At 40.0% G+C, this 20,735-nt stretch overlaps 1 protein-coding gene across 4 annotated transcripts in view; it reads left to right on the plus strand.

Annotated features, from left to right (window-relative positions):
• The first annotated feature begins 11,490 nt into the window (after positions 1-11,490).
• The window catches only part of LOC132815661 (zinc finger protein 385D-like), a 377,769-nt gene continuing 368,524 nt past the window's right edge, over positions 11,491-20,735 (plus strand). For all 4 annotated transcript variants that reach the window (XM_060824657.1, XM_060824655.1, XM_060824656.1 and 1 more), the window contains exon 1: positions 11,491-11,921. In XM_060824657.1, the coding sequence (XP_060680640.1) occupies positions 11,900-11,921 (22 nt within the window). In that variant the 5' untranslated portion in view covers positions 11,491-11,899. The remainder of the gene's footprint in view (positions 11,922-20,735) is intronic.

Genomic DNA, 20,735 nt, shown 5'->3' on the forward strand with positions numbered 1-20,735 from the left:
TGCACTACCACTATGGGCAATTTAGCATGGTCAATTCACCTGACCTGCACATCTTTGGATTGTGGGAGGAAACCGGAGCATTGAGAGGAAACCCACGCAGATATGGGGAGAATGTGCAAACTCCACACAGACAGTCACCCGAGGCTAGTGCTGTGAGGCAGCAGTGCTAACCACTGAGCCACCGTGCATTGAGGGATTAAAAATTGTTGAAAGGATTTCATGAATAAATGTTTTGTTTCAAAATTGTGTGTGGAACATTTTGAATTGCTTGAAGTTTAATTTATTTTCAAGGGTCAGCTAGAATGGCTGACTGACTGATTGTTAATCACGATGGGAATTCAGGGCTATGAGGAAAAGGCAGGAAAATGGAGTTGACGATGATCAACTCAGCCTTGATTTCATTGAATGGTGGAGCAGTCTTTATGGGCTGAATGGCCTGCGTCTTCCCCTGTGCCTAATGGATTGGTCATCATCTTTTTAGTTCTGGAAGACATCTGGGGAACCTGCATTAAGGACAGTTGTGAATCACCAAGTGCCAAGATAGTTTTGCCGTTATTATGAGGTAATCTAAGGCGTTGAGAAATGTGCAGCCTATCAGCAGACATGCTGTCCACAAGACGAAGCAAAGACAACATTAAACACCCACCAAATTCTTAACCTGACCTTTGGAACATAGGGATGGACATACTTATTCTCAATGCAAAATCTATCTTAACCATCATTGATTCTTTCTTCTCATGTATTGATATTAAGAAGTTGGATATAACGACTGTAGAAGTAGTTATGAGTCTTAGTTGATGCAGTTTCACAGCATGGCAACCCTCGTATAGATATTTCAGACAACTTGACACATCACAGCCAGTTCTGAACTTGAGCGTGTTCCAGTTGATTGCAGCACCCACAATCTAACAGAGAGGTCAAAAGTGAGGTCAGCCAAGTCAGGTCTGTCTTTTGAAGAAGAAAGACACGTGTCTTTAATGTGGTTAACAGTAGTCAAAGCTACTGACAGGCAGAAAGCTGAAGACTCTGCTGCCAATTATGTCTAAGAAATTGGATCTGTGATTAATGCCCGCATGATTACCAAGCACCACCTGATCCTATCATTCCTAGTAGGCTGCACGTTACAGTAAGTGCTACCATGCAAAGAATCTGCCAGAGCAAGGTGGGGGAAGCCATGTGGGTCAGGGATTTAAATGGAAAAGATACAATCTTCCACTAAGGGGTGAGACATGGAGATTGTATTTTGTCAGTACTGCTGAAACCATATGAAGGAACCTCATCTGATTGTGTTTGAATTTTCCACATTATTTATTGTGATGAACTGAACGGTGAACCTGAGAACAGAGGAGATCTACTTACCTCAGACAGTCAAGAAGGCAGTCCAAACCAACTAGCTTCTACCCAACTGTCTGTCATTCTTCTAAGTCTGAAGAGTAGCCTGCCTTGAATTGTATCCCCTTGCCTTCACTGCTGTTGTAATCTCTGCTGATGGTAATGCTGGACAAGTCAGATTCCAGAGTGCAACCAGATTTGGTAGTCCATTAGCTTTTCTTTGGCAAATTGGTTATCATGGTAACCAATCACTGAACATTTTCACAAGAGGCTGCAAAATTACTTTATTAAATAAAACCTAAATTTCATACACAAAAGAAAACAAAAAGCAATACTCTTGCATATGTACATTTTTTTAAGATTAGGTTCCCTACAGTGCCGAAATAAGCCCTTTGGCCCAACCAGCCCACACCGACCCTGCGACGAGTAACCCACCCAGACTCATTTCCCTCTGACTAATGCACCTAACACTATGGGCAATTTAGCTTGGCCAATCCACCTGGCCTGCACATCTTTGGACTGTGGGAGGAAACCGGAGCACCCAGAGGAAACCTACGCTGACATGGGGAGAATGTGCAAACTCCACACTGACAGTCACCCAAGGCTGGAATTGAAGCTGGGACCCTGGTGCTGTGAGGCAGCAGTGCTACCTCAAAAAAAATGATTCAGTCCAGCAATATATTTTACTTACATACAATGCAAGTGAAATATCTATCTTAGTACCTTAGGAAAGTAACGTTTAACTTCTTAGCCATCTGAGGAAACTGGAAGTGTTTCCTTTCTGCAACTTCCTGCCTATGTACCGGACAGGATTCTCTCAGTCATTCCCTGAGACAAACAGAAACAGATCACCTCACTGATGTCTCTCACTGCGCTGTAAGGAGAGATTTATTTTTCTCAGATACTTCGGCTACTTTTAGACTGTTAGACAGAAAATCTGCTGGTATAATTCTTTTTCTTTTTTGAACTGAATCGTCTTCTGTCTTCTGGACTCTCTTTCCTTGAGTCACAAAAACTTAATTGCTGCAATGTTTACTAAATTATCTCACGAGGTGGTTTTTTTTGTGAATACTGTTTTGGCTCACTCTAACAAACACTTTGTTTCCAGACATTCATGGGATGTGTGCACTGTTAAACTGGGTCAGAATTTATTGTCCAACCCTCATTCACCTTGAGAATGTGATGGTTGGTTGTATTCTTGAACTGTTGCAGTCCACCCACAGTCCTGTTAAGATGGAATTCCAGGGTTTTGACTCAGCCATCTTAAAAGAACAGCAATATATTTCCAATTTAGGATGGTGAGTAGCTTGGCAGATAATTTGAATGTGGTTGTGTTTCCATGTATTCATGGTATGAGATTTTAACAGGGTCCAAAGTTAATGCTAAGTATTCCTCAGACAATTGCCTTATGACTATAGACTGTAGAATACATAGCCATCATCTCTGCTGGAACTGATAGGACATACCCAGAGATGTTTATAGTTTGGTTCATAATCATGCTCGCAGATTTGTAGATTAGATTAGATTAGATGACTTACAGTGTGGAAACAGGCCCTTCAGCCCAACAAGTCCACACCGACCCGCCGAAGCGCAACCCATCCAGACCCATTCCCCTACATTTTAACCCTTCACCGAACACTATGGGCAATTTAGCATGGCTAATTCACCTAACCTACACATTTTTGGACTGTGGGAGGAAACCGGAGCACCAGGGAGGAAACCCACGCAGACACAGGGAGAATGTGCAAACTCCACACAGTCAGTTGCCTGAGGCGGGAATTGAACCCAGGTCTCTGGCACTGTGAGGCAACAGTGCTAGCCACTGTGCCACCGTGCCGCCCAAAACTTGTACTTTGAAAACAATATCAGACTGCTGCTAGATCAGTCAGACAGCTTTCCTGATTTTGGCATTAACGTTCTGATGTTGTTGAGGTGTTTGCCAGATCAAATTTGCCATTGTCATTCCCAGTACCAAGGCTAATTTCTGGTTTCATCCCTTTGTTGAGAATTGTTAGCAGTTTGATATAAATGAGTGTCTATTTGAGAGGTGATTTAAGAGTCTAACATATGGGCTGTGGGTTATCATTAGCATCAAAATTGTACTCAAACGCAATGACCAGCATATCCCTGATTACAATCAAATTGGAGGATTAAACATGGTGCATTGAAAGAGATTATGCCAGGAGCTACAAAGAATGAGGGAATCCACCTGACCAGCAATGTTTGATCTTTGCTGACAGGCAGATAGAAGATGTCCGCACTCTGTGATCATAACGTCCAGAAGGAATCAATTTTATAACTAGTATTGTGTCAGAGAGATGGTATACAAATCTTTGTTAACCCTGATTGGCAAGACCGTCACCCTGGAAGTGGAACCCAGTAACACCATTGAAAATGTCAAGGCCAATATTCAAGTCAATGAAGAAACACCACCTGCTCAATGGAGTTTAATTTTTGCAGACAAACAATTGGAAGATGATCGCACAGACTCCATCTGGCGCGGTAGTTGTTGAACCACAGTTGTACTTTTGTTTCATTGTGGGTAGTTGCCTTGTCTCTAGCTTAAAAGTTCATTTAAAATGTGTGCCCATGTCATTCGAAATAAGATTGTTGAATGTTAATAAAAAGAGTCTAACATGCTGCTGTCGATCTGGAGTCGTATGTAGGTCAAACAAGGTGAAGACGGTAGTTTTCCTTCCCTAAAGAGCATTAGTGAGTCCGATGGGTTGTCAGATATTTTCACCTATCTGTTGTGACATGCAGGTGGGACTTGAACCCAGTCTTGACACAGCCCCTGCAGCACAGGAGGGCTCCAGGTGTTTTTTTTACCACAATAATTTCACAGTTATCATTTAGCTTTGAATTCTTTTTATTCCACCATCTGCACTGCTGGGATTGAATCTAGATCTGCACAACATTGCCTGAGTTTCTGGATTACACGTTGAGCAAAAATACCACTGCACAATTCCCTCACCCTTCAAAACACAAATCACCTTTACGGAGCTGAAAACAAAAACCTCTCATTTGGAACCCAAGATGGCAAACAATAAAAATATTTTATAAACCTTCTACGTAATAATAATATTGTGGATGTACCAGGCCCCACGGACTGCAGCTGGCTGAGAAAGCAGCTCACTACCTCTATTCCTCAGGCAATTACATAAGGGTTACAATATCCATATCCCAAGCTTGAATGTAATAAAAAAAACTCTGCTTCTAATGGACATGGGTATATAATGATGACTGAAAACAATTTGGCAGAAGCTGCTACAAATTGGCAATCCTTTTCAAAGACCCCATAGGGAAAAGGAAAAAGAAATGACCTGATCCTGCAGGGAACATTTCATTTGAGGTTGGGTTTCAGTTTGGGACAGATGAAACAGTTTTACTCTACACTTCATGAGCTTGACCAGATCTTGCTGCTCAGTGGGAGCTTGAAAAGCAACCCAGTCCACTATCCAAAACTAATATTGTTTATGTTAATTACCAGTTCACAAAACTAACCCTGATGTATCAGTAATGTTTTTCTTTGTTTTTGAAAAATGGTGTGATCCATTTATATAAGTGTGCCAATGTATACCATATTAAAAACAGTTTTGACTACATGCAATGGCAACAATATACTGAATTTACTTAACATAGGATAAAAATTCAAAATAAACTTCAAACAAAGCTAAAGATAATAGCTTCAAATGAAACTAAAGGTTAGGTTAAAGATAATAATTTTGCCAGTGTAATAGTTATGTGCCATAGATTCTCAGAAAAACTATTAATCACCAATTGATTAGCCACTTCATAAAGCATTCAATTATCTGGTTGGAAACTCAGTTGAAGGATATTAGGATACATTGGGACTAAGATGATAAAATACTCCACAGTGCATAATGATTCCCCATGTGACCAGACTTGGAGAACAACTGCTCAGAGTTACAGTTGGGTAAATGTTTTGGAATATTGTCTAGTTATTTTTTTGAAATTGCAGAGCAGCTATACAACTCTTCTTCTAGGTGATTAAATAAATGTTATGGATAATAAAGGATAGATTAAATAATCTTTGTTACTGGAACAGGCTTGCGTCATATGCCTTTTCATAATCCCAACCCCTAAGCTACATAATGCTGACTCAAAGTGTGAGGGAGAATTTCTATTTCACTAAATTATATTGGTTTCAAACAAAAATGTACTACAGTAACCCAGTGTATCAACTAGCTTCTAGGAATGAAGTCTCCGATATCATTTCATTAGCTTTGTCTTTTGACTGTTATCAGTCTTGAGTTTCAATGCTGAGGTAAAGTGAATGATTGAATTTCCAAATTAGTATTTCTTAATGTTTTATGATCTGACAAACCATGACACGTGAAGTTGCATGTTATTTAAGTAAGCTGAGGATATGCTGTTTTACTACTATGTAACCTCAGACTTCTTTAGAACTTTCATTTAACTATAAAGGCTTACTCCCTACTAACCCCCTTAGCAGTGAGTCATCGCCTGCAGGCATAGTTGTCCTTTATATTTTCAGGGATTATCAAAAAAAGGGTTAAAATTGATTGCAATGGTTGATCTCTGTGTGTTAGTGGCCTCACATATTAATGTGTGGACTAGTGTGATGTGAAGGTCACAGTTCAGGCACAGTCTAAACTTCTCTGCACCTTTAACCTCTGCAGATTTTGAAAAAGGTGAAAACACACATTCCCACTGAGTGCTGCCAGCTAGCCACCTTCAAAAAACAACAAAGCAGAAGAATATCATTCAATTAACCTGCAAAGTCAAGAATCTCACAGTTAACTGCTCAAATACAAAGTCAATGCTACTGTTCCTATCAAATGTAACGGTCACAGTATTCTACCATCTACCCTTTATGAATGACTCTGAGACTGCTCCGTATTTTGAATGACTTCTTATTCCTAATCTGTCTGCTGTGTTGTTATTTCTTCTCGTGTTTATTAACTTATAGACATCCTCTTTTGTCAACTCAAAGCCGAATTAAATTTGGCTCCTTTGAAAACATAACTTTCTCTTATAACAAATGAATTTATTTACAAAGTAAGGAATCATTTTTAAGTTAAACTTGTTGTGCCCAATTGAGGGGCTAATTGAATAAAATGTGCAGTAATCAGACCATATCATAGGGCTGCCACTCTCATTCGAGAAAGGGAGGTGACTGGTGGTGATTTAACCTGAGGGTCATCACACCTCAGTCGAGAGACAAGTTTGTGAAAATATGACCTTCATGGTGACCTCAGCCAGGGCAGGAATCAAGCCCACATGTTGGTGTCACTGTGCACCATAAACCAGTCATCCAGAAACTGAGCCAACTGGAGCTAACAGAGTCTACCCATGACTTACTGCTTCAGGACCCTTGAACAATATTTGACTGAGGCCTACTGACATCCAGAACAAGTTTCCTGACTTTGTGTCTGTGCTAAACCACATGGCAACAGAGCCTGGTATCTTCGGCTGGGATACAGAGCAGAAAAATAAGGCAAGTCAATACATGGCAGGAAGGCTGTGAGCATAAAAGTAGACTCTGTGAATGAACACGATAACAGCAAATGAAGAGCTTAGAAATGCAACCTATTCCTGTCAAGCTGATGGCATGTCCTAGAGCACAGTGTCTCCTTGCAGCAGCATAATGTTGTCAGTACAACCCTAAGTGCAAAATTGTCTTGTAAGTGGATCAGAGATGCGCTATCAGGTTTCTCAGAGGCAGGCATATACCAAGTCCCAGTGTCTTTGGATGTGGGATATGTATGGCTGATGCCCTGAGATGCTTGCGATTGGTGTCAATATGGAGTTGTTGGGAACAAGTAGCAAAGCTGAATCTGCCTGGTGTTCATTCTGGCTTCCTTGTTGAGTTTTTCCAGTGTTGGTCTTAGAATAGAATAGAATCCCTACAGTGTGGAAATGTGCCATTTGACCCAACAAGTCCACATCGACCTTCTGATGAGTATCCCTACCTTGACCCATCCCCCTATCATCTGTATTTCCCAAGGCTAATGCAATTAACCTACACATCCCTGCACACTATGGGCAATTTAGCATGGCCAATCCACCTGACCCATATACCTTTGAACTGTGGGAGGAAATTGGAGCACTGCCAGAAACCCACACAGACATGGGGAGAACATGCAAACTCCAGACAGGTAGTTGCCTGAGGCTGGAATTGAACCCAGACTGCTGGTGCTGTGAGGTAGCAGTGCTAACCACTGAGCCACTGTGCCACCCGTACCAGTTTTATTTAGCAAGGTTGGTAGGAATGGGAGTCTGTATAGTAATAAGGCACATCGGTGTGTTAACAAGGCATTTAACAATTAATTATGATTGTGAACAGGCAACTCATCGCTGCCTAGTGAAAATCTCATCGCACTACTAGCGAAAAATGAACTAAGATGATCATACCTCAAGGTAGGTCTTGTCAGACTTGTTGCCCAATTCTGCCATACATCTCCATATACCTCCCCAAAGCCCACATCACTCAGACTTCAATGTTGACTATTAGAAAAGATACAGTAATGTCAGTTACCCTGTAACAAGACAAAATATTTGTGCAACATTTTTCTCACAATCAAATCTGTACAATATGCAGGTTTTGTACCTACAGTATTTTTTGTAATATTGCTACACTCCCAACCGCCAGCATCATCTTTCCTGTAAAGTCTAAAATTATGCTGTGACTATGTTCCAAGAATAATGTTCCAGGAACCCATCAGAATAAACTTCTTTATGTGATGATCCACTATATGAGCAAACTGTCCAACTGTGGTAGCTTAGGAAGCAGAACATCCTGTTTCTTCTACAGTGCCCACAGCCAGCAGATGTGATTAAACCGCTTTCAGGAAGAAGACCAAATGCTTCTACTTTGACATGGAAAGTTTGTACCCTGTAGCAACCCCCGCCTCCCCACCCCTCCAACAAACAAACAGAGGAGAAGTTTAACCTGACATTTGACTGTGTCCCACACCATGAGATGCCGCTGAATTGCTGGAGGGCATTCTCTGTGTTTCTTGAGAACATTTACTTGTTCTTGTGAACCTTTGTCAACCACAATAAAACTGCTGCTTGATTACAGGAGAATCAATCACGCGATGTAGAAACAGCACGGTGTCTTACTCAGGACACAGATGTGAAAAGTTTATTTTTGCTCAATCTGAAAATTATGATTGGTTGGTTGGTATTCTGCAGATAGAGACTTGGGCCTTAAATTTACACTGAATAAGAACAGACATTTTTCGTCATCTCTATTATTTCAGTAAATCCAATATTTTGAATGGATTTATTAAAATTGAAAAGGGAAAAATTATAGCTAAATCCATTTTAAGAGACCACTTTTTGGTAATCTGCAACGTTGTTTTAGAGAATTAGTATGTTTTAATTGTCATTGTGAATTTAGTTTCCTGAAGACTGGCATTACTGCTGGAGATCTTCAGAGGGAACTGAGATAGATCAATTACTTGACACCTTTGGCTGAAACACTTGCAACACCCTTCGATCAGAAATGCCAAGTAGATCATCCATCTCAATCCCCTCCAGAGGTCCCCAGCATAACAGATGCCAGTCTTGAGTCAATTTCACTTATTCCATATGATATCAAGAAATGGCTGCATTGCTAAATACTGCCAAGACTGTAGGTCCTGACAACATTTCACCAATAGCACTGAAGAAGTGTCTTCCTGAACTTGTTGTACTCCTAGCCAAACTTTTCTATACAGTTACAACACTGGCATCTAACCAACAATATGGAAAGTTGCCCAGGTATGTCATGACCACAAAAAGCAGGACAGATTCAACCTGGCCAATTACTGCCTTGTCAGTCTATTCTCAATCATTTGTGAAGTAATGGATGGTATCAACAGTGCTATCAAGCAACACCCACTCAGCAATAACCTCCTCAGTGATGCCCAGTTTGGGTTCTGCCAGGGCCACTCAGCTAATGATCTCATTACAGCAGCCTTTGTTCATACATGGGCAAAAGTGCAGAATTCCAGAGGTGAGGTGAGAGTGATTGCCCTTGACATCGAGCCTATATTTAACCATGCGGCATCAAGGAGCCCTCACAAACTGTAATGAATGGATATCAGATGTACACTCTGCTGGTTGGAGTCATACCTGGCTCAAAGGAAGAAGGTTGTGGTTGTTGCAGGTCATTGAATTTTAGAATCCTTACAGTGCATTTTCACAGGCCTTCCATCCACCCCACTCTTTTAAATACATTCAATGATCCATTTTCCACAAATGTACAGAGTTCTAGATACTCACATCTCTTTCAGAGAATAAGTTCCTTTGCATTACACTCATCCAGCATAAAATGGCCCACTCTATTAGCATCATACCTCCAACCACTGATGCTCACTATTGGCAGTGTAGACTAATCTACAAGATACAATGCAGAATTTCACAAGGCTGTTTAGACAGGACCTTCCAAATCCAGAACCACTTCCTTCCAGAAGACCAAAGGCAACAAATACATGAAAAGAGCACCACTGCAATGTTCTCCTCAAATCCACTCACTATCTTGACCTGGAAATATATTTCCATTCTGTCAGTGTCACTAGAACAGAATCCTAACAGTATTGAGGATGTACCTGCACCAAATGGACAGTAGTGGTTCAAGAAGGTGGCTCGCCATTGCCTTCTCAAGGACAACTAGGGATGGCCAAAAAATGCTGGCTCAGTCAATGACACATTGCAAGAATAAATTTTTAAGAAACAAAATATAGATTATCTTTTAACTTTTGTTGCCATGAAAAAGAAGCAAGATTTAATTGTAGGACTGTAACTGCTTACGTTTGTTAATAATTTATTCTGATTTAATTATTTTGGGGCTTCATGAAGCCAAACATGTTTCCTGATAGGCTAAAATGTATGCTGCTGAGAATTTACTACTATATTATTGAAAACATTTCAAACATCTGAAGAAGGTGGCACGGTGGCTCAGTGGTTAGCACTGCTGCCTCACAGCGGCAGGGACCCGGGTTTGATTCCAGCCTTGGGTGACTGGCTGTGTGAAGTTTGCATATTCTTCCTGTGTCTGCGTGGCTTTCCTCCGGGTGCTCTGGTTTCCTCCCACAGTCCAAAGATGTGCAAGTCAGGTGAATTGGCCATGCTAAATTGCCCATAGTGTTCAGGGATATGTAGATTAGGTATATTAGTCAGGGGAAAACATAGGATAGGGGAATGGGCCTGGGTAGGTTATTCTTCTGAGGGTTGATGTGGACTTGTTGGGCTGAAGGGCCTGTTTCCATCCTGTAGGGATTCTAATTGTGATATCAATGTTCAACTAAACATATACTGAATTCCTAACCATGGAAGTTATACTAAAATTATTCTCTCAAAAACTAGGAAGGCTATTTTTGCCCTTCCATTTCTTTACTTTTACCCAGATACTCCACTTGAGGCTGTCATTAAATGACTTAGCCAAAACTAAATGAAGACAAAGCATTTAACACTCAATTCATAATATTTACAAAATGGGCCTATCCCTCAGATACAAATTGAGGTTGATGATTTCATGCAGTCATGAATGGTTGTGGCTCCATTTCTGCATCCATGAACTAAATAAATGTCTTATTTGTACCAACTGGTTTTCTTTTTCTAAATGGAGCATTGATTTAAAAAAAACACAGGCTTCTGCTGTCTGATCTACAATGGTGAAAGTTACAAGTGAGTCACTTCCATGACATTACTGTCCAGTTTAAACTTGGAGAAATAATCATCCACTCAGTCAAGGTGACAGATAGGCAGGCAGTATTTCTTCAGCATGCAGTCACTCCTTAACTGGCCACTAGAAGGTGCATAAGAGCAGCAGGATTTGGCTCATTTGCTGAATTCCAGGCTCCATAAGAGACCCTTTACATCTGGCTCACCGCTCGGTTTTTCCAGATGACCAAGTTGAGTTCTGGAGCCAGCTGCCTGCAATTGGAGGGGCAGGAATCATCTCCTGCTGCTGCATGAAGAGAGCATTAATGCATAAATGTGCCTTGGTGGTGCAGTAGTCTGATCATAAAGGGACAAAAAGCTGCAGTCCTGAACTGTGACTGTGTGGTTACTGATTTTTAAATGGGGTTCAGTTTATTTGTTTAAACTCAAAGAGTTTTATCGACCACTGTCTAATTTTCTAACATTTGAGACTAACAGCTTGCTGTATTAGAAAATGAAGAGAAAATGAAGCGCAAGATACCTTTTTGTCTAGTTTATGCAAAAAGAACCTGGAATGGAAGAAAATAACTGCATTTATTTCTGATCTGATCAGGACGGAAACTTCAAGCTTCACAGGACAGGCTAATCTGTGAGAGGGAACCTGTGAGGCTCTCTCAGCATTGATGTCACAGGCACAGCAAGAACATCATGAGGAGGAGTCAGATTTCACAAAGTACTGTATAAGCAGTGCTCTATGCTAACAGAGTAGACACTAATCACACAAGGATTCTGCATGGGATGTAAGCAGTATGCTGAGGCTGAAGTGTCAAAAGGATGATGCAGATTTAAACTCTGGTGTCTCATGTGGCAGGTTGCATTTGAGATAGTGGAAGATTAAAAAAAAATCTGTGGCATTTGAAAAGTATGATTAATGAAGGCCATCATGTATATTGGTAAGTGTTAACTTGCCTTTTTTCGATTTAATACATTATGATTTGCTGTACAGAATCTAAGCATGTATTAACTAAACTTGCAATTATTCTGAGAAAACAGGTAGACTGAAGGACTATGCCTCAATGTACCTTATCAGAGTATGCCGTCTGCCTCCTTTTAATATACAATGTGCTCAAGCTTCCAGTGCTTATGTAAAATGCAGCATGTAATAATAATTAATACATTACAGCATTGTGCTAGAAGCAGCCTATATGGAATTAAATTCCCATTAATTTCCAAAGAGGTGAGCAAGGGGGGAGGAAAGTGGTGAATAGACTTGCTAGACTGAGCGTTTAATGAATACTTCAGAATATTTATAGCTTAGATTCAGCGCCTCAGAAACATTTACTGCATCGTTCCTTATGGCATGATTGAGCTTCTTTGCAGTATTGAATTTACCATTAACCATCTGAGATCTGGAAATGTTCTGGACAATGCTTGGAACCTTTTCATATTTTTCAGAAAGTCACAATAATAATTTCTATATCTATTCCTTAATTTAATGAAAATAGTGTACTGAATATATTAAATGCTGAAAATTACTTCATTAATTTAGGATTACTGTAATGCATAAGCAAATGAATAGTTTGGCCTTCTTTGTACCTTTGAAGAAAATATTAATTTGCACAGTTTTGAACCTTGAACTATTTTATCATTATTTTAGCACTTTTGAACTAATAGCAGTTAGAATCTGAAGAAAAACATTTGCAGTAGTTGAACTCTGATCACCTTACAGATTAATTTTATTTTTCCCTTTTTAGTCAAGTTTTAAATATAAAAAGCTACCTTTTTGGGACACTTTTTAAAAAAAAACATACATGAAAGCATTTGAGAATCTCTCCATTGCTCCTTATGATGTACATGAATCACATTGAATTATACTCACATGTACTCATGCATTCATAAAAGATCACTGCTCACTTTTCTGCTTGAAAACTATTCTTGTTTAACTTTTGCACAGCGATATTGCTACTTCAAAAACATTTGCATTTAATAAAATAAAAACTGCAGTTGAATAACATAAAATTAGCTGCTAATTGTACATTATCACATCTGATTATCCATTTTTTAAAATCAATAAAATTCAAGCCAATGATGGACACCCATCATTGCATACTTTACCCTCTTGTCCGTAACTAAAATGGCTCCTTATAAGTGCTCTATCATTAGTGTCGTTTGCAGACTTACTCTATTAAAATGCTGAAAATCACTGGGTGCATGAGAGAGAGAAACTCTAATCCCAGGTCAAAGGTGTGAACCAAAATCTGTAAGGTTCCTTGAGGCACTTTAAACATACTTAAAGTCATGTCTATTGAAAATTGTAAAGAATGGCATAATTTACGACTCTTATGTGCTCCTGATAACATTGTAAATTTTTGGTGCACTTTTATAAACCTTATCAGTCAACAAACTGCCAGACATTGATGATAAAAGTCAATTTTCTGCAAATAACATATGTGACTTTCTGATGTTATATTACTTGTATCTGCACGTATATATTTCAGTATTTTCATTCACCATATCCCAGTGGAGACAATACATAGATATAATTTCTTATACATATACCTTTTTCTTCTTTTATGGAAGTAAAATGGATAAGTTCCAGATGTATTGAAACTGGGTAAGTGATTTTAGATGATCTATTTTTGCTAGATTTAGTGTGCTATTATTTTTCCTATGTGACTTTCTTAAAGAAGATGTAGAGACCTGCAGAATAATATTAACTTGCAAAATTGAAATGGTTGCATGCGTCTGCTTTTTCAGAGTACATTTGTATGTTCTTCAATAAGAACAAGGATAGTTGCATTTAACTAATCGGCAACGAGCAGTAACAATATCTGTTTCTAACAACAGTTGTTGCCGCGTTGTCTTTTAATTTAATGATCCCAGCAAAATTCATTGAAAGCAGGAACAGATATCATAACAAAGGAATGAGACTGTGCACTGCAACGGCTCTATTGACTGAGATGAAGTATGCAAACAGCAAGAGACACTCTAATCTACTCAATCTTATCCACGCAATTGTTACATATCACAATAAATGCACTCTCCAAACCATGAAAACAGAGCCCAGGCAAATCTGAAGGAACAACCTGAGAAATTAGGGTGGAAATTCTGTAGTGAGTTTCACACCACCTGATTCCCAAAGGTTATCACCATCAACAAGCCTCAAATCAAGAGTGTGCAGGAATACTCTCCACTTCCCTGAGTGGGAGCAGCTCCACTAACATTCAGGAAGTTCAGTGCCATCCAGACAAAACAGCCTGCTTCATTGGTATTGAAGCTAATATTGTAAATGTTCACTCCTTTTACCCTTGGTTCACTGTGATAGGTGTGCATGCCATATACATGATGCATTGCAGCAACACAATTTGCAAAGACTGCCAAATGTGCGACCTCTTCCACCCAAAGGATAAAAACAGCAGATAGATTGGAGCATCAACACTTGCAAGTTCTCCTTCCAGCCATATGCCATCTTGACTTGAAATTATATCACCATTCCATCATTGCGTTTTGTTTATTCATGGGATGGTAACATTGCTGGTTGGTCATCATTAATTGCCCATCTGTAGTGATGGTCAGCTGCTACCCTGAACTCCATTTGCTGTAGTTTGAACTACAATGCTGTTAAGGAGGGAATTCCACGATTTTGATCCAGTGACAGTGAAGGAACAGCGGTCTATTCTCAAGTCAGAATGGTCAGTGGTTTGGAGGTGGTCTTGAAGGTGCTGATGTTCACACGTATCTGCTGCCCTTGAGCTTCGAGATGGAAGTGGTCACTCGTTTGGAAGGTGCTGTCTAACCACCTTGGTGAATTTCTGGAGTGCACCTTGTCGATAGTACACACTGCTGCTACCAGGTGTTGGTGTTGGAGGGAATGGATGCTTGTGGATGTGGTGACAATCAGTGGGCTGCTAAGTCCTGAATAACATCAAGCTGCTTGAGTGTTGTTGGAGTTGCACCCACCCAGGCAAGTGGAGAGCATTCCATCACACGTGTGCCTTGTAGATGGTGGACAGGCTTTCAGGAGTCAGGAGGTGAGTTACTAACTCAAGATTGGATATCCACAAGACACCATCAACAGTGGCAGAATTATACTCCAGCACAGTCTGCAACCTCGTGGTCCAGCATATGCCCAACTTAACCATTACCATCAAGCCAGGGGATCAACTCTGGTTCAATGGAGAGTGCAGGAGGGCATGCCAGTAGCAGCAGCAGGCATACCTGTAGATGAAGTATCAATCTGGTGAAGCCATCAAACAGTATAAGCAGCAAGTCATAGAGCAAAACAACCCAAAACAAACAGATGGGACCTAAGCTCTGCAGTCTTGCCACACCCAGTTGTGAATTGTGGTGGTCAATTGAGCAACTCACTGCAGGAGGAGGCTACATAATTTTCCCCATCCTCAATGATGGAGCAGCTAACATATCAGTGAGAGGGATAACTTTGAAACATTCACAGCAATCTTCAGCCGGAAGTACAAAATTTACCTCAGCCCCCTCCAGTAGTTCAGCTTTAAATATGCCAGTCTTCAGCCAATTTAATTCACTCCCTGTGATGTCAAAAATTCATTGGAGGCATGGATGCTGCAAAGGCTATGGGCCCCAACAACATTCCAGCAATAGTACTGAAGACTTGTGTTCCAGAACTTTCTGTTCTCCTAGTCAAATTCTTCTAGTCACTGGCATCTACTAATAATGTGGAAAAGTGTCCACGTATATCCTGTGCAGAAAAACAGAATAAATCACCCCAGCCAATTACCACCCCATCAGTCTACTCCCGATCCTCAGTAAAGTGATGGAAGGTGTAACCAAGAGTGCTATCAAACAGCACCTACTCAGCAATAACCTGCTCAGTTAGGGTCCAATCAGGGGTCTCAGCTTCTGACCTCATTCCAGCCTTAGTTTAACATAGATCGAAGAGTTGAATTCCAATGGTGAGGTGACAATGACAACTCTGGACATCAATGCTACATTTGACAGGTTGTGGCATCAAGGATCCCTATCGAAATTGGTATCAGTGGGTATCAGGGAGCAAACTCTCTGCTGTTTGGAATTGTACCTGGCACATAGGAAGTTGGTTGTGGTTGTTGAAGGTCAGTAGCTGAGTTGCCCTTGCAGAACCGAAACTGGACCAAAGCCTTAAAACTTGCTTCCTAAGAATACTGTAGCTGTACCTAAACAGTTCATGACCATCTTCTCAAAGGCAATTAATGATGGACAACAAAATACGGCTTGCTAGTGTTGCTCCCATTATATTGGAAAAAATGCAATTGTTGCTCATGGTGATCAAAACTAGTCAATCGTCTCCTGAATTCCTCGGAGTATGAGAAAAGCTTTTCACCAATCGGAAATAGGTCCAGTGCTCCGGTAAAGAAATTTGCTGAATCAGTGCCCATGGATAGGGCTGTGTTGGCCTATGGGCTGAATGATCTTGCATAGCCACTGACAGGTTTTTCCCCACGATGGAGATTTCTGATGGCACAAGGCTCCTCTGATAAGAACTGCTAGTTAATTCGCTGTTGGCAACTCATTATCCTGTCACAACCAATGGGAGTGGTGGCACCTCAAGGCCTATGATCATTGTGGGACTCCAGACCACAAATAAGCTAGGGTAGGATCGGGAATACGGGGTGAGAGTCACAAGACAGGAGTCAGGAGAAGGAAGAGTAGTGACTTGGCTTTCAGTGGCACCCCTTTCTCAATGCTGAGTCCATCAGTCTTACATAGAGTGTCTAAAACTGCATCACCCACATCCTGCCCATTCCCAAACGTCTGGGGAACAAAACCAAACAGGTTTTACAGGTGGCACCCTGGAGTTGTGGGAAAGATGTACAGCTTTTATTACATCCCTGAGTCTCATCTAAATTGTGGTGAGCTGGAGAATAATTAGTGTTAATTGACTTATTAATAAGCCTAATTGATATTCCACTGGCAGCAGACAAAATCCCCCACAGCCACTTTCAACCTTCAACTAAAGCAGGGAAGGTACTTTTCTGTTACTGAGGCCCCTAACTTTCCTGTGACTAAAAGGACCTGGTCACCATGATTCCTGCCATTATGGCCTGTGTTAAATTCAACCTATGCCATGAACCGGTAGCTTGTTCCAGACCCCCACTATTCTCTGACTACTTATTTAAAATAGTCTTTCTACAATTAAAACTGACTTTTAGCCTCTGTAACATATTTAAATGGAACTAGCTGCTACCTCCAACACAAACTACCCACTTCTTCATTTGATCATCCCTGATTCGGTCACCTCTGGCCTTCGCTTCTCTGAAATTTAGAGTACCAGCTTTTTTTTAGTCAATGAAAATGAAGATCATTTAAATAGGTAACTAGTCTCGTAGCCTCTCATTACCTTATTACCAACTCCTGCATATCATTCGCCATGTAAGGAAACCAAAACTAAACATTGTAATCCAAGTGAGGCCTGACTAAGAACTTGTCTTCTAAATAATTGATCTTTAAATGGATGCTAACACAATATTTCCCTTGATATTATTTCATGTCATTGCTCATGAACCTTTTAATATTTGTGCAACACATTTTCTGTATACTTTAATGCTTGATTCAAAGTTGTTTGTGGGTGAATCTATGTTGCGAAAGCACTTTTCAGATGACAAATAAACCTACCCCCCTGCCAAGTGGAACATTATTTGCTAACGAGCCCAATCCCTAACACATCAAAAGTTAGCTGAGGCTACCATATAGTATCTGTGGTGCTAACATTTGCACAGATTATCGTATCACTTACACATTCACAGATAGTGGGCTTTGACAACAAATTCTTCTTGTTCTTTTCTCATGCCTTAGACAAAGCAAGTCCTGACACTTATTTCTATAGCCAGTGTTCCTGGAGCAGCTTGCAAGTGTTGCCAGAGCTTGTAGCTTTAGGCGTCCATATCACATCAAGTGTATCTGACCAGGAGGCTCTTGTCAGAAGGGTTCACAGATTGCTAAGCAACCTGCTTGGATATGTCTTCAGGACACCTTCCATAGCCATCATATCATAGAGTAGACCTTGGACCAGGAGCTTTTGGCTTAGAGGAAGGTTCACTCCCTACTGCCCACAAGATCATTCCTGACACTGCCAGCTGGGTCATTAATTACAGATTATTAGATTAAACATAATTAAATGCATTAAAAATAATAGAATGGTAGTCCCAAAAGCAGTATTACCATTAGTGAATCATCAGATCTGTCAGTAACTAATATTTGTCTACATCCTTGTAGCCTGTTCTGAACCCAGATGTTACCATTAATATTTGAGGCATAAATCTTGTACACAAGTCTCTGGTGCAGCGTTATATCAATATCACAATATAAAACACTCTTAACCACACAATGGCAGCATATTGTTTTTGGGAATCCTTCAATAAAATATGCTTGCAATATAAATTTTTCTACGATTTATTTGAGCATTGGCACTCTGTGAATGTATTGATTCCATACTTTTGGACTATATTTTATCAGTAATTCACTAAGGAAACTAGTTGCTAAATTTAGCTCTTATGTGAAAACATTTTAAAGATGTTGTTGCTACTGGAAACTACCCCATGGTCTTTCAGAGCTTAAATCTTTGAAGGGATGATTTCCCTTTACTGAAGAACTTTTGTAGAAATTTAGTTATTTAATTTGTTTTACTTATACTAGACATTATAAGCATAACTATTTTAGCTTTTGGGGAACCTCAATAGAAACCATTCACTTAGAGTCATAGAGCTGTACAGCATGGAAACAGGCCCTTTTTTCCAACTTGAACATGCTGATCAGATATCCTAAATTAATCTAGTTCCTTTTGCCAGCACTTGGCGCATATCCCTCTCAACTCTTCCCATTCATATACCCATCCAGGTACCTTTTAAATGTTGTAATTGTACCAACCTCCACCACTTCCACTGGCAGCTCATTCCATACATGCATGACCCTCTGTGTGAAAATGTTGCCCCTTAGGTTCCTTTTAAACTTTTCCCCCCCTCACCCTTAACTGATGCCATCTAATTTTGCTTTCCCCCACCCTGGGGAAAAGACCTTTTCCATTTATAAACAAAAATGGAAGTTGCTGGAAAAGCTCAGCAGGTCTGGCAGTATTTGTGAAGATAAATCAAAGTTAATGTGTTGGATCAGGCGACCGCTTGAGGGAAAGGGTCTTTGTTCTTTTGGCTTTTACCTTGGCTAATCACCATATTCATGCCCCTCATGTTTTCTAAACCTCTATAAGTCACCCCTCAGCCTCCAATGCTCCAGGGAAAATAGCCTCAGCCTACTCAGTGTCTCCCTATAGCTCAAACCTTTCAACTCTGGCAACATCCTTGTAAATTATTTTTTGAAGCCTTTCACGTTTCACAACATCCTTCGTATAGCAGGGAGACCAGAACATCCATAAGAACTTTTACAACAGAATTTTGTTTATGTTTTTAATATTATAATGAAAAATAAGATTTTGTTTGTACCGACGATAGTCAGAGACACAATAAATATCTATTGTGTCATAAAGTCTTTTGTACAATACCTTCATCCTAGCAAGGACTCTACTAGTTTTCCAACAAAAATTGTTTTTCCAGTTGAAATACTGTAACCCTTATTAATAGTGATGCAAGATATAAAACAACATTGCTGTATCAAGCATCTGTCATCTATACTAATGGAAATAAAAGTGGTAACTAGAAGTATGGACAAGACCCAGAAATGAGTGGACATACAGCAGAAAGAAAAGGGTCTAATAGTCTGATAGTAGTTTTAAACACATAGTAGAATTTTTATTTTATGGAAGACTGGAACATGTCAGAAAGTATGCTATGTGAATGCTACTTTCAGTAGACATTGACTACAGCTGCAAGCAAAAACACAAATTATGTGTAGGGTACAGCCAAAATTCTCAGAAGTTTCATTATGAATGAAGAATGAACTTTCAACGAACTGCTTATATCTACTTATCATAGTCAAACATCTCAGGGCACTTCATAAGGCTAATATTAAAAAAAAATTATTGACCTTTTCGACAATAAGACACAGAAGGAGACATCAGGACAGATGACGGAATTTTGTTAAAAAGCTAAGTTTTAAGGGAAGTCTTTAGAGAGCACCGTAAGGTGGAAGGGTGGACCTTAGGGTTAAGGCTCTGTACCCTAAAATCAGTGTGTTATATCTATATGTTGGGCTCTGCTGAGAGTAGCAATAGAAATTCTGCAGGTGATCAAGATCGAAAGCCTCTTGGTGGGGCCTAATACAGTGCGTAAGTGGTTAGTGTAGGGATATAGATACAGCTTAATAACACGACTTTCTGTATTCATTGGCTTATCTTACAAAAGAAGTATAAACTGCCTAGCCTGACCTCATGCTGCCAGCTGTTTGATTTTGAATGGTACAGTACTTCATGCTATGTTGCATTTTTTTCATACTTAGTTCCATTAGGCAATGGTGCTGCTGGCAAATTGTATAGAGACCAGTGTTATTGATTTTATTGTCAGACACTCTCTAACTACTAAAAATCTGATTACTTTTGTTTTTCGTTCCACACTAGGTTTGCTCCACAGCTAAACATCATTTTCTCACCTGTGCGATGTAGAGTTCAGCTGCCCTGAGATTTGTGTGTGCATGTGTGTCTGCATTAGTAGTTATCAGTGAAAATCGATACAAACCTGCCCTTCCAAAGAACAATCATTTGTCAGCAGCATTTCATTTGTCAGACATCAGACTATTACATACTAAGCACAGAAGCTCATTGTTTCCTTGTTATTACTGTTCAGTGCTGCTGCTAGAGGTAAATG

Source organism: Hemiscyllium ocellatum, chromosome 5, assembly GCF_020745735.1.
Source record: "Hemiscyllium ocellatum isolate sHemOce1 chromosome 5, sHemOce1.pat.X.cur, whole genome shotgun sequence".
Classification (NCBI taxonomy): Eukaryota; Metazoa; Chordata; class Chondrichthyes; order Orectolobiformes; family Hemiscylliidae; genus Hemiscyllium; species Hemiscyllium ocellatum.